Source organism: Bos taurus, chromosome 1 (assembly GCF_002263795.3).
Source record: "Bos taurus isolate L1 Dominette 01449 registration number 42190680 breed Hereford chromosome 1, ARS-UCD2.0, whole genome shotgun sequence".
Lineage (NCBI taxonomy): Eukaryota > Metazoa > Chordata > Mammalia > Artiodactyla > Bovidae > Bos > Bos taurus.
The window spans coordinates 72,061,815-72,076,773 of NC_037328.1; the positions used below are offsets into that span (position 1 = coordinate 72,061,815).

Sequence of the window (14,959 nt, forward strand, 5' to 3'; positions counted from 1 at the left end):
GCTTGCCCAGGATCACATAGAAAGCCAACTCTCTTTCCTAACCTTCACTCTGTGGCTAGTGTCACATTCCAGGCCAGGGACCACATGGGTGGAATTCAGGCTCTATTTTCGGGAAACGGGGTTTGTTGTTTTTTCATTTACACAAAAAATTAAAAATAAATAACAGATGTTTGAGCACATGTCGCAACTCTTCTTACTGGAACTTAAAAGTGCATTCTGACTGAGAAAATTAAATTAGAAAATCCACACAGCAAAAAGGATGTTTTGAATGAAATACACTTTGTCTTTCCCTCTCTCTCACACACACACATGAACAATATCTCCTTGTTTCTTCTTCAGAGAGCAGCTGTGAAAGAAATTGGGGGAGGGAGATGAACATAACATCCCATCTTTGTGTTTCATACAGAGCAAAGCTTTTAGACCAGCCTTCCTGAACTTAGGGGGCGGGGCATGCCTTAAAATTAAACATCAGTGACCTGAGGAAGCTTATAAAATAGCTTGGGAGAAGTCAGTCACCAAGACAGGGCATCTCAGAGTGGATGATTTTGCGTGTGGAAACTGCTTTCACCTCGATAAAAAAGGTATGTACTGTGGTTTAAATTCTCATTTCAGCTAAAAATAATAACTAACATGATTGAGGGCCTTTGGCCAGTTGCTTTGCAGACTTGGTTTCATTTTTCCATAAACGACGTTACAAGGGGGATATTTTTAGTGTCGTTTTTCGAATGAGGAAACTGAAGTTCAGATATCCTAAGCAACAGGCCTAAAGTAAGACCACCAACAAATGCCAGAGCTGGGGTGTCACCCTGAGAAGACTCACCTCAAAGTCTTCTGCTTGTGTCAGGCAACCCCCTTGATACCATTATTGGACAATAAGGAATTATTCCTGCATCAATACTGTACTAGATGAATTCTCAGGGGGTTACCCAGTGTGCATTTCAGTAAAACTGACCAAAAAGTGAGTTGGAATGTGCTGTGTGAATTGAAAATTCATTTAGTATTATAGAATTAATTATTAAATAATTAAATAATATTAACAGAAAATGCAAAGCTTTTTATCTCCTGAAAAATTTTCTTCAGGCGATATGTTTTCTTATTAGATTCAATAGCAAAATGGTTTTTAAGACCCATATACTTGTGGAAATGTATTTTATTTTGTCAAGTGAAATCTAAAAGTCTCACCCCTAATATTCTGAAGCTCCTCGAGACCAGATGCCAGGTCCACACTATCGTGCAGGTGTGTAGACTCTTAGGAAACCTGGTCTAAGTTCTGGCTTCACAGCTTATCAGGAAGTAACCTCACTGAGTACATGGAGAATGTTAGTGCAGGACTCTTCCAGACTGGGTGTTGTAGAGACTTAGGTCCATGTAAAATTCTGAAACCAGGGCTTCTCCCTGGAGAAGCTCGAGGAGTGTAAGTAGTAATACACAGAGTCAATTCTGTCCCAGGGTGGATGCACCATAACCTTAGTAGAATTCTTTTCTAATTATTTAATATTCAGTTATATAATATTTAAATTATATCTATTTTTAAAAAGTATTTGAAGTCTCTTCGTTAGGACCATCTTCCCATTAGTGTTAGAAGAAGATGCAAAAGTAAGTCATACATATCCGAGTTCATAGATACAGGTTAATAATGTGATTTACCCTCAGAAATTGCTCAACAAGCGTTGCATGAATTAGAATGCAAGGGGCACTGGGAAAAAATGATGGATATTATCAACTCTTTCTCTCACAAGAAGTTTAGTCATAGGACAAAAACTACTGCAATAAAGAGGCATCTTTGGAAGAGATGCAGGCAGGGATAATTATGCTCTGAAATCCTGCAGAGCTAAAGAACACATTTCAGCTCACTACAGAACATTTTGTAACAAGATATTTGTCAGGAGCTGACTTTTGGTCAAACTGTCATGTGGTAAAATGAGATTCATCAGGTATTAGAGGCAGGTGTTTACTGAAGCACTGAAGGTGGTCACAGAAGGCAGCAAAGTTCAGGGCTGTGGCAGAATGGAGAGCTGGAGACGGGGCCTGAGCCCCGGCCTTCTGCCCCTCTGGGCCTTAGCTTCCCCATCGGTACATCTGAGGGGAGAGGGTGGATAAATGACCTCTAAGTTTCTGCCCAGTTTGGGGGCCGTGGCGAATGTGCATAATGTGTGGCCATCCTTGAGCTTAGAACTCCTGGGCAGGGCACTGAGCCTGGAGCTGACTAGGGGCCAAGAGTAGAACTTCAGTGGTTTTAAGAAGGGCTTGGAAAGGAATGCAAATTTTTGTGGGTTTAGGCTGGATTTTGGCAAATCCATCACCCCCCAAAAGGTTAAAAACAGATGTTGTTTACCTGGTGGCAGGGGCTGATGGGAAACGGAGCCTCAGAGACCAAGGAAAGTAGCCCTCCCCGCCTCACGGGGCAGACGTGCTCAAGGCGGGGACTCAGGGACCGTCCCTCCTCCCCTCAACCTCACATCAACTTTTACTCATTATGTAACTGTTCTTTTGAAAAACACGCAACAAAACCTCCAGAAGAGCTATTGATTATTAAAGGTTATTTGGAGCTTTAGAGATTCTTAAGAAAGTGGTTATAATTATCCCAGTTATGACACATTCTTTTAAAAACTCAAATCTGAGAACATCTTGCTTGCCTCAATTCAGGCCTCTTCATCACAGGGAGAAAGGCAAAGAGCTGGAAATAGCTCTCGTGCAGCTACAGGCGAGGACTCACAAGGAAGAGAACAGACTGAGAGCAAGTCAGTGAAAGAAGCTGGGAGCAACCCAGGCTTCGACCCCACCAGCAGCGCTGCAGCCCCCACCCCTGCCCACTGTGCACCCCCCGCAAAGCAGCTTCCACACCCAAGGGCTCTGGGCTCACATCAGCTACTGGTCCTTCTCTGCTTAAATGTATAGCATGTACGAAAAGTAGCCTCAACAGAATATTAAGGAAGAAAGGAAGGGAAGGAGGAAGGAAGGAAGAGAAATTCAGGAAATACAATAATTTGCTTCTGCATTTCATAATAGCATTTATTGAGCATTTGTGTCAGATACTGCTCTAAATGCTGTCTATATTTTCTCATTTAATTCCCTCGGAATTTCACAAGGTTGGTATGATTATCATTCCCACTTAACAGCCAAGGAAATTAAAGCATCCATTGGACACAGTTATACTTAGTATGTGAAGAGCCAGAATTCAAAGCCAGTCAAGGTGATCCTGGGGTCCCCAAGGTTCCCAGGCCTACTCCTGGCCTGGTAAACAGCCAGCAAGTGGAGGATAGGGTGGGGAGGTGGAGTCAGGGGAGGCATTTCTTTGATGAACCTCATAGGGCGCTAAATGCAGGTTTTGTTTTCGGTTAGTTTTTTCTCTCATGGTTCACTTGAGGGCTTCACTCTCTCCCAATCCCTGCCACCCCACCCCACCCCCGCCCACACACATTTTTTCTGTTCATTCAACAAGTGCACACACACACATACGCGCGCGCGCGCGCGCACACACACACACACACACACACACACACACATGGCTTCTGTTCATTCAACAAGCATCTACTGTGCCTGGCACTGGGAGGTTCTGTGGGAGAGTCCAGGGAGAATTAAACATCATGCCCATCCTTGAAAAATATGTAATTAGCTGTGTGGGGTCAGCAGGGGAGCTGGCCAAATAAGCCCAACAAACTGTAATGCCAGGCAGATTGTGTTCTAATGGAGGCACAGAAGGTTCTAGTGAGGCTCACAGAGGAGGAAGACCTCACAGCCACACCGATGACTGAGGTGGCCCCGGAGGATGAGGGGCTCAGAGGGGCTGAGTAGGAGGCTGCCCACACAGAGACCGACGAGCCCAGACATGTTCCTCCAAGGACTCCGTGCCCTCAGAGACTTCGAACGCCTGCAGCTGCTTTGTTCTCCCCACTCCAGGTCCATCTCCAGCCACCCAGCCCAAGGATGGTGCCAGTGCTGCTGCTGCTCCCTGCCCTGGCTGGCCTCTTCGGAGCAGCTGAGGGACAAGCTTTCCATCTCGGGAAATGCCCCCATCCTCCCGTGCAGGAGAATTTCGACGTGAATAAGGTGTAGTAAAAGAATAAATCCCTGCTTGTTTTGCTGTCTCCTGTTTGAATAAGCATCCTACCAGGTTTGGGTTTTTTTTTTCCTGCTCTAATGACCACAGCAAGCCTTGGGTTAGGTACTTAGCCTCCAAAGAGTTCCCAAAAGCAGACTTTGAGACAAGAACTGGGGAGCAGAGAGGTTTTGGGAGATGATCCCAAGAAGCCTGAGTGGGCTTGTGTGGAAACAGAGGAGGCAGGCAAGCAGTAAAGGGTGAGCTCACGAGCAGGTTACTCTGTGAACAGGGTTCACTTCTGCTGGGGGTCCTCTGAGGAAATGCACAGAATGTGCCTCAGCTTGTCCCATGGATAGGTGCAAGCAGGCAGTGGGAGCTCCCATGACACTGGACAAGCCTCTCACAGGGAAGGAGACCCAGGGGCTTGAGTTGGAAGCTGGCAGTGTGTGTGGGAAGTGCTTGCCATGATGGAGGTGAGCCCAAAGGTGGGCTGAGAGGACAATGGGACACAGGGCATCAACAGCAGATTGCCATGATGGAGGTGAGCCCAGAGGTGGGCTGAGAGGACAATGGGACACAGGGCATCAGCAGCAGATGTTGCAGAGGTGTTATCCTCACTCTACAGATGAAGAAGCTGAACGTCAGGGAGCTTGCCACCTGCTCAGGTCACACAGCCAGTAAATGCAGAGTAGGATTCAAAACTAGGCTTCCCAGGAGTGCGGGATCCCATGGGTGACTCAAATAGGACCCAGGATGGGATAGCACTTCCCCCAGGGGCCTTCTTGTCACCTGTGCTAAAAAGATATCAATAAAATCAACTCCCCCATATATGGTAAGGATTGTCTCATCATCTTATTCATGTCTTTTGAACACAAAACTTTTCAATATTAATGAAGCCCAAATTATCTTTTCATTTTTTGCTTGTGCTTCTGGTGGCATATCTTAAAAAAAAAAAAAAAGTCGCCTAGTCTATGTTTATAAAGATTTACTCCTATACTTTCTTCTAAGGGATTTATAGTTTTAGTTCTTACATATAAGTCTTTGATTCATTTTAAGTTATATTTTGTACATTGGTGATACAGAAAGGAAACTTCTTTCTTTGGCATGAGGATATACAGCTGTTCCAGACTGTTTGTTGAGAAGATGAGTCTTTCCACACTGAATAGTCTTGATATAATTGTTGAAAATCAATTGACCATATGTGTAAGAATTTATTTTTGGGCTCACAATTCTATTCTATTGATTTATATGTCTGTCCTTATTCCAGGACTATATAGTCTTGATTACTGCAGCTTTGTAGTAAGTTTTGAAGTCAGAACATATAAGTCCTTCAACTTTGTTCTTGTGGCTATTCTGAGTCCTTTGTATTTCAACATAAATGTTAGGATCAGTTTGTCAATTTCTGTAAAGAAGCTAGTTGGAATTTTGATAGAGACTGTACTGTTAAGTCTATGGTCAATTTGAAGAGTATTGCCATCTTAGCAAGTTTAAGTCTTCCTATCCATGAACATAGGATGTCTTTCCATTTATTTAGGTCTTCTTTATTTCTGCAGTCTTTTGTAGTTTTCAGAGTGTGTTTTATGCTTCTTTGGTTAAATTTTCATAAGAATTTTATTTTTTTTGATGCTATTATAAGTGGAAATTTTCTAAATTAATTTGTAGATTTGTCATTGTAAGTATAGGAATACTTTTTTTCCTAGATATTAGTTATTTTATCCTTTAACCTTGCCGAGTCCATTTGTTAGTTCTAATAGTTGTGCGTGGGGGCGTGTGTGTATTCCTTAGAATCTTCTATCTACAAAACCCTGTCATCTGAAAATGGAGATAGTTTTACTTCTTCCTTTTCACAATTATTTCTAAACATTGCATTCTCCTTATATAGATAGAGAAATGAAGACCCTTCACAAAAATAATATGAGATCATGAGGGAACATGACATGAAGAGCAATCTTCCACCTCTGAGTTTCTTCCTTTCTGGAAAATTAAGCTTCCTTGTTTTAAATTGTGGACCATTAAATTCACCTTAACAGTAATGGAACTATTTTAAATGCACTGTATAAAATGGAGATATTTTTGGAGGATGCCTATGAAACCAGTTGACCTTTAGCTTATTCTTTGATGCTTATTCTTTAAATGCATGTTAAGCTTATTCTTTAAATGCATGTTCAGTTCAGTGATTTTAATTGAAAGATGTCCTTTAACAAATGAGAGGAAAATTTATGTCATAAATGTGAACGTAATTTTAACAAAGAGCCAGGTGACTGAAGCAATACTGCCACCTATTTGCAGTATGCTCTCATTTCAAATTCTGATTGCATCTCTTTAATTTTGCTTTGTTTTGCTGAGTAATACATTTGTAAATTTCTAAAATCATTTCAATTAACATTTTGACTAGGTAAATATATTCACCAGGTTCAAAATTCTAAGGGTGCAAAAGAAGATACAATGAAAACTTTCGCTTCCACCCCTGTAACCCAGCCTCATTTCTCCCCAGTAAAAACAGCTTATGGTGTCTTTTGAGAGATAATGTGTATATATATTTAAAAGCACATATATAATTGCAGTAGGAAGAATGTTGTCCATGTCCTATTCCCCAGAATCTGCAAGTAATGTTTCTCTATATAGAAAAAGGGATTTTGAAGTTGTGATTAAAGTTATGGAGCTTGATATGGCAAGGGTATCCTAGATTATCAGGTGGGTCTAATCTAATCATTACAAGCAGAGAACATTTCCCAGCTGTGGTCAGGGAGGTGTGATGATGGAAGAAGACTCAGAGAGATGCAGTGTGAGAAGGAGTTGACCTGTTTTTGCTGGCTCTGAAGATGGAGAAAGGGATTCACAAATCAAGAAATGCAAACGACATCTAGGACTTGGAAAGGACTTGGAAAGAAGACAGATTCTCCTCTAGAGCCTCTGGAAAGGAATGTAGCCTTGCCGCACTTTGATTTTAACCCAGTGAGAACCTTGTCAGACTTCAGATGTACAAAACTATGAGACCATAAATTTGTGATGTTTCAAGCTTGTGGTAATTCGTTACATTAGCAATGGGAAACCGATATAACCTTTTCTCCCAGTTTTACATAAAACGTAGCTTAATATATATACACTATTTTGCACCTGGCTCTTTTCCCATTAAGTGTATCTTGGAGATAATTGCCTGTTGTGTTTTAAAAGAGGGTGTACAGCATTCCATTGTATGGATGTGTCATCATTTAGTTAATCCTATTAATGCTCACTCAAGCCACTTCCTGTCTTTTGATAGTACAAAGAGAACTGCAATGAATGACCTTAGACATACATCATTTCTTATTTTCAGGAGGATACCTTTACAGAAGTGAGATTGCTGGGCCAGAGTAAACGTAGTTTTAGTTTTGCTTGACATTACCAAGTTGCCCTCACGAAGGTTGTAGACTGAAGCAGTCTCTACGCCGGGGAATGTGTGGAAGCAGGGTGTGACTGTCTCCCTTCACTCTCACCCACACGGTTGCTCAGTTCCTCTAAAGCTGATTCTGCACTGAAGTTACGGTCTGAGAGCAAGCCCCCAGGGGAAGAATGATATAGGTCTTCTAAATCCTGATCTCCTGCCAAAAGCCTCTGTGACCAACTCCTCGTGTGGGATCTTATGAGGAAAATTGAGTCGATTCTGGAGTCCCAGCTCCCCACAGTAAACATATCTGACTTTGCACACAATTCAAAGATGCCTTGTAAAATCATAAAATATTTGAGATGACATCTTACATCATCTAAACCAATCCCTTCCTTTTACAGAGTTTAGAATTTCACGTAGGTTTTGACTGAAGGGGACACCAAGAACATAGCTAAATAAGAGCACTTTAGGAATGGACGGTGGCATTCAACCAATGCCCACACATCCGATTCACTTATTCCCATTGGAATCAATATCTTGCTCAGTGGCTTCTGGGAACAATGCAGCCCATTTTGCCTGGCTTCCCCAAGAAAGGGCTCTGCTCTGAAAGACAGCAATGGGGAAGAGTTTTCAGGTCCCCAGAGAGCCGCAGGGTTTTCTCTGCCTGTCGTTGTCTCTGCAGTATCTTGGAAAATGGTATGAAATTGAGAAGATCCCAGTGAGCTTTGAGAAGGGAAGTTGCATCCAAGCCAACTACTCACTAAAGGAAAATGGAAACGTCAAAGTGATAAACAAGGAGCTGAGGTGAGTGGTTGTGGTTTCAAAGGCATTGTACATCCTGGAGGCAGCCCTGCAGACTTGTCCTGGGATGACTGGTGCCCTTGCCTTCTAGTGTGAGAGGATGGGGACATGGCTGGGTCTTGGTTGCCTGCTCACAACAGGTCCTGAAAGGACAGCTTTTGGCAGGCAGGATGGTAGGGACAAGTCACACATTCATTTCCATGGCTACTTGCTGAGCAACTTATTGTGTCCCAGAGCCTGTGAAAGACCCTGGGGACTTAATGGTAACACAAACTGCAAGATTTCTTGCTCTCACTCCAAAATAGACCTTCTGGAAGCAAAAGACAGCAGGGACTCTCTTGTCTGATCTCCAGTACCAAAAGAGAAGCCCTTTCTATACCACCTGCTGATTGAGAGCATCTAGCTTAGCTTGAATCCTTCCAGAAACTGGGAGCTCATCAATGTCCATGACAGTTTATTCCATCTTCAGACAGTTTTAACTGTTAGAAAACTCCTTTTCTTATTAAGCAAGAATGAAATGCATACATAGTCACATTCTAGGTTTTGTGAACAGGAGAGTCTACAGAGATATACTTTTCTATCATTGAGGGCTTCTTCACTGATCCCAAAATTCATATTTTAAAAGCAAATATAAACTTAAAAAGAAACCCAGTAAGAACTGCTACCCACCCACCATCAACAAACATGAGAGTAACAATAAACAATGATAACTAATATTAATTAAGCATTTCCTATGTGCAAGGCACTCTTCTGTATGCATATATATATGTGTGAGTACAAGTGCATGTATTTATGTATATGTAAATGAGCATTGCTATTCATTTAATCCCTACAGCAACCTGAGGTAGGTACTATTATTAAATCCATTCTTATGGATGAAGAAACTGAGATACAGAGAGGTAAAGTAATTTGCCCAAGAGTCACAGAGCTTGTAAGTGACAAAGCTGAGATTCAAGAGATTCAAAACCCAGGAGAAAGGACTACCCTGGTGGTCCAGTGGTTAAGACTCCACACTTCCAATGCAGGAGGTGAGGGTTTGATCCCTGGTCAGGGAACTAAGATGCCACAGTTCAGTTCAGTTCAGTTCAGTTGCTCAGTCGTGTCCAACTCTTTGAGACCCCCATGAATCACAGCATGCCAGGCCTCCCTGTCCATCACCAACTCCCGGAGTTCACTCAAACTCATGTCCGTTGAGTCAGTGATGCCATCCAGCCATCTCATCCTCTGTCGTCCCCTTCTCCTCCTGCCCCCAATCCTTCCCAGCATCAGAGTCTTTTCCAATGAGTCAACTCTTTGCATGAGGTGGCCAAAGTATTGGAGTTTCAACTTCAACATCAGTCCTTCCAATGAACACCCAGGACTGATCTCCTTTAGAATAGACTGGTTGGACCTCCTTGCAGTCCAAGGGACTCTCAAGAGTCTTCTCCAACACCACAGGTCAAAAGCATCAATTCTTCGGCACTCAGCTTTCTTCACAGTCCAACTCTCACATCCATACATGACCACTGGAAAAACCATAGCCTTGACTAGACAGACCTTTGTTGGCAAAGTAATGTCTCTGCTTTTTAATATGCTATATAGGTTGGTCATAACTTTTCTTCCAAGGAGTAAGCGTCTTTTAATTTCATGGCTGCAATCACCACCTGCAGTGATTTTGGAGCCCAAAAAAATAAAGTCTGAAACTGTTTCCACTGTTTCCCCATTTATTTCCCAAGAAGTGAAGGGACCAGATGCCATGATCTTAGTTTTCTGAATGTTGAGTTTTAAGCCAACTTTTTCACTCTTCTCTTTCACTTTCATCAAGAGGCTTTTTAGTTCCTCTTCACTTTCTGCTATAAGGGAAGTGTCATCTACATATCTGAGGTTATTGATATTTCTTCTGGCAATCTGGATTCCAGCTTGAGCTTCATCCAGCCCAGCATTTCTCATGATGTACTCTGCATATAAGTTAAATAAGCAGTGTGACAATATACAGCCTTGATGTACTCCTTTTCCTATTTGGAACCAGTCTGTTGTTCCATGTCCAGTTCTAACTGTTGCTTCCTGACCTGCGTACAGGTTTCTCAAGAGGCAGGTCAGGTGGTCTGGTATTCCCATCTCTTGAAGAATTTCCCACAGTTTATTGTGATCCACACAGTCAAAGGCTTTGGCATAGTCAATAAAGCAGAAATAGCCAAAAAATTAAAATTAAAAAATAAATTTAAAAGTTTTAAAGTAAATTAAAACCAGGGAGAAGTGAAATGGAGAAGAAACCAGAAGACAAATGAAAGAAGCTGGACATGAAGGGTTGCCATTCCTGTTTCCTAAGTTGTCTAAGAAGTGTGTTCAACTCCAAGAAAACAAGTACCAGTCAGACTGGTAGTCACACAGGCTCAGAAAGACTTCCCATGGCCATTATATTACCCATTAAGCTTCCTGTGAGCCGCAACACAGTGGCTGATTCTCTGACCCCGCATAAACCAAAACAATACTGGAAGAGTCTTGAATAAAGAAAAATCAGACTCGTTTCAGAGCTCCTGATATCACTGAGGCCCAAAGAGGGGGAAAACTTTGCAGATCTCCAGACTTCATGTTTTGCATGATTTTTAGTGATCTAGTCAGCCTTTATGTTTTCCTTTGGACCCTTGTCATTTTTAAAGAAATGAATATTCTTTTTGTGTGAGGTTGATTCATTTGTTTGTAAATTTTCCCTTTTTCCTCCGTCATGCTTTGGAGTCCAGGAGCAAGAAACAGCCTTGCAGGCCACTACATATACTCTGAAAAAAAGGGTTGAAGTGCCAGGGTCTCACATATCATCCAGTCCTTGGCCATTGCAATTGTTGATCCTTATTACCCCAAAACTGTCTTTCTCTGCTCAGTCCAGAGACAGTAATAAAGCAAAGGGGAGGGAATAGACCCAGGACCCAGCCTACCGTCAAGAATCTCCTACCCAGAAATTGCACTGTTGGCCACCATGATTGTTGGTGTCACAAATCTTGCCTTTCATTGATTTGTGGCTTTTAACTGGTTCAGGTTTTTTTGTTCTGTTTTTTACTCACTGCAGAGCTGATGGAACTGTGAATCAAATTGAAGGTGAAGCCACCCCGGAGAACATCACAGAGCCTGCCAAGCTGGCAGTTAAGTTTTTCTGGTGTAAGTATACACTTCTCTCAGGAGGCGTCAGGGACAGGAGCTCGACAAACTGAAGGCTAGAGCCCTGGGTCGGAGCAGTCCTGTCACATCTGAGTGTCACCTATACTGATTCAATGCATAATTACCTGTGGAACACCTCCTACCTGCCGTATGCTGGGCTAGGCCCTGGAGATGCAAAGATGAGCAAGACAGAGCTGGCCAATGTCCCTGTGAAGCTTACATGTCAGTGTGGATACTGACAAGCAGCCAGGTGATTTATTATAAAACTATAGGAAGTATGTCAATGGAGGAAGCACAGATTGAAGCCTGTTGGGCATGAGTATTAGGAGACTCAAGCCAGTCTTCTTTCCCAGAGGGAACTAATAACTGCAAAATTAGTAGTTATTAGAAAAACGACTAACATGTGAGAAAGTTTAAAAGCAAGAGCTGCTAAGAGTGAAGGTAAGTTGGAGTCCTGGCTCTGTTTGCCACTTTCTATCCAAATTTTGGGGGTTTCATTTGGTTCCCCTTCCAGTTGGACAGTGGGTTTTCCTTGGTGTTGGGAGGTGGAGTTATTGAATAATATCCTCTGAATTTAAAAGGAACTTTGAGACTGGAAAGGAAAGCAGGCAACTCCATAAAGAACGGTTATGTTTATTATGGGTAACTTACATCCAGACAGAATCATGTAGACGACCATCAGAGGCATTCCCAGCTGCACTGCGTTCTGCCAAAAGGGGGACAGGGATGCTTAATGGGGCCACAGCTAAAAATAGAATCTGACTACTAGAGGAAGCATGTCCACACTGACGGAAACTGAGGGATTTGCCTCCTCCTACCCTCACCCCAGGGGTCTCATGACCATTAACCACCTGTGTCAGCAAAAGACATTCTTTCAGTTTTCGTGTGAGATAAAGACTGTAGGGAACTTATTTGGCTTGGGTGCTTTCCTTGTGAGTAAGCTAAAGCCCAGTAGGGCGAAAAAGGGGAGGGCTAGGAGTGCAGGCCTAAGATGGAGCTGACACAATGGAGCCAGTGCCATTGAGCCACACACTTGGCTTGGCTGTGGAGGTCAAGTTCACAAAGGAAATTTCTGGATTCAAATGGAAAAGTAAACCCTCCATCTGTCTTCTTAAAGACCCTTTTAATACTGAACTTTCAACACTACTCAGATGTCAATCAGTGAATCTCTATAGGCTCTTTAGGAAGAATTTGTAACCTGTTACCACCTTATTTGGGCTTCCCCAGCGGCTCAGTGGTGAAAAACTCACCTGCTAATGCAGGAGATGAAGGAGATGCGGGTTCGACCCTTGGCTTTGGAAGATCCTTTGGAGCAGGAAATGGCAACTCACTCCAGTATTCTTGCTTGAGAAATCACATGGACAGAGGAGCCTGATGGGCTACAGTCCATAGGGTCACAAAGAGTCAGACATGACCGAGTGACTAAACAACAGCCATCACCTGATTTACCATATTCTTAAGAATAGTGGGGTTTTCAAAGTTCACACAAGAAGAAAAACAAGCAAGCCAACATTAGCCTCTACCTCCTCCTGTAGGTGGATTATAGAGGAAGCTGGATGGTACAAACCTGGAAAGCCTGGGGCCCCTGACTGTGCATTCCTAACTGCACTTACTGAGTAATGGCTCCATAGGCACTTGTGCTCAGTGCACCTGTCAGTCCAGGGGATCCGGCCCAACTTCCAGATATTACGGGCTTCCAGGTACCAGCCTGCAGTCAGGGAATGGGGATCCAGAATGGTGGCTCTGAACTCTGGCTGCACATTGGAATTACTGGGAAGCTTTCCAAAGTACCAACAAGCTCCAGTTCGGCCTTTGGGAGTTGGGGTGGGGAGAGATGCGCCTGGTGTTTTTCAGAGGTCCCATATGATTCCCACATGAAGCCAGAATGAAGACCCACTGATGTAGAAGAACTAGAATCCCAGAGCCTGGCTTCCAGGACCCTGGAGATGAAGGTTTCTCTTGCCCTGGTCCCTCCTAATACTGCCTTCCTCTGGTTCTCAGTCATGCCGTCAGCTCCGTACTGGGTCCTGGCCACCGACTATGAGAACTACGCCCTCGTGTACTCCTGTACCACAATCATCTGGCTTTTTCACATGGATCATGTTTGGATCTTGGGAAGAAACCCTTATCTCCCTCCAGAAACAGTGACCTATCTCAAAGATATCCTGACCTCTAATAACATTGAAGTTGAGAAAATGACGATCACAGATCAGGTGAACTGTCCCGAGTCCATGTAACCAGGCTCTAAAGGGAGCTGCATTCACTCCATGTTCCTTCTCTTGCTTTGCTTTTCCCCTATACCGACCCTCATAAAGACAAACCAAACCACCAGAGCAACCTATTACAAACCTACCAGAAGGGAAACGTGGCAGCAGAAGCTAATGGAGAAGAACCCAAGGCAAGCTGGCCCAGACATTTAGCCATGCACCATTCTGTTACCTTGCGAGTCTGATAATAAACTTGCTGCTGACCTGCTGTGCTCACAGTAGATTCTAAACTGGACTAATTATTGTGGGGTTTTAATGAGAAGCCTAAGTTTGGAAATCCTTAAGCAGTGATGTTGAAAAAAAAAATGAAGCCCTGAACAGTTTAAAGGTAACAATCCTGTTTCTAGAAAGAGAAAGCTGATGGCAAAGGCACATTCCAAGTGACCCGAATCCAGGTGCCCCCATCCTGCAATAGGCAGTCCTTAGTGGGGGGAATCCTATGGAAGTTTTGAGTCTCTGACAGGCAGTTTCCTGGAAACATTTGCTCTCAGGAGGTCTTCAGAACCACGTGAAGAATGGGACCATCTTAAGTCTGTACAATGAAGAGAGTCTGTGAGGGAGAAGCTATGGGAATTTTTAAGAAAATAATTTTTTTTGTCTTTTATTCAGCTGATATTTACTGGGACTCAAGAGCATTCCAGGCATTGAGAAATAGAATCCATTTTCTCCCACAGAAGCTCACAGACTAGCGAGGGAGACTGACAAGTAGAGATATGGATTTTAATCCAAGCTGAGGGATGCAAAGGCAGAGACGTGTGGCGGGAGCTGGGGAAGCTCTGAGAAGATCTCAACCCCTGCCAGACACAGGCACTTACGAGGTGGTACAGTCACACACTGGGGCATTCCAGCTTCAAGGAGTCAGGAAGCACCTGGAGTTTGCTCCTGATTGGTTTTTTTTTTTTTACATTTTAACTCTTAAAATCAAAACAGCCTCAAAATGATCACCCTGCGATTATTCTTATCTTGCACAAAATTTGTAATCCATTAATGTTTGGGAAATGAATAGAAAATGAAGCCATTTGGTTAGATTTTTGCGTTTTCAGCACAAATATAAAATACTCATTTCCTGGAGCGTTTGAGACTCTTCACTGCTTTATATTAAAGGTTATAAAAATTACAAGAAGCTTAATATGTATCATTTTCATTTTACTAAATAAATATGACCTCAAAAGGTAGCTTGCAATTCAAAATTCCTAAAGGCTGAAACTCACTAGACAAAGAGGTAGGAAGGAAGCTGTAGGTATTAAAGAAGAGCCTCTTCCCACATCTCAGCCTTCTGCTGCTTCCTGTGCCTTATGTCACTGCCCATCCCAGTGAAGGGCGCCTGGCTTGACTTCTTTTTTTTTTTTT

At 43.0% G+C, this 14,959-nt stretch overlaps 1 protein-coding gene across 1 annotated transcript; it reads left to right on the forward strand.

The window, feature by feature from the left end:
- Positions 1 to 517: 517 nt before the first annotated feature.
- Positions 518 to 13,844, forward strand: APOD (apolipoprotein D). The gene is made up of 5 exons (NM_001076301.3): positions 518 to 581; positions 3,901 to 4,050; positions 8,092 to 8,213; positions 11,254 to 11,342; positions 13,344 to 13,844. Exons 2-5 carry the CDS (start codon positions 3,928 to 3,930, stop codon positions 13,577 to 13,579), a joined length of 570 nt encoding a protein of 189 aa, NP_001069769.2. The 5' UTR covers positions 518 to 581; positions 3,901 to 3,927; the 3' UTR covers positions 13,580 to 13,844.
- Positions 13,845 to 14,959: the final 1,115 nt, after the last annotated feature.

Coding starts and splice junctions, on each gene's coding strand:
- APOD (NM_001076301.3), top strand. CDS start 3,928: ATGGTGCCAGTGCTGCTGCTGCTCCCTGCCCTGGCTGGCCTCTTCGGA. Junction 4,051..8,091: donor AGAATTTCGACGTGAATAAG/GTGTAGTAAAAG, acceptor TTGTCTCTGCAG/TATCTTGGAAAATGGTATGA. Junction 11,343..13,343: donor GGCAGTTAAGTTTTTCTGGT/GTAAGTATACAC, acceptor TCTGGTTCTCAG/TCATGCCGTCAGCTCCGTAC.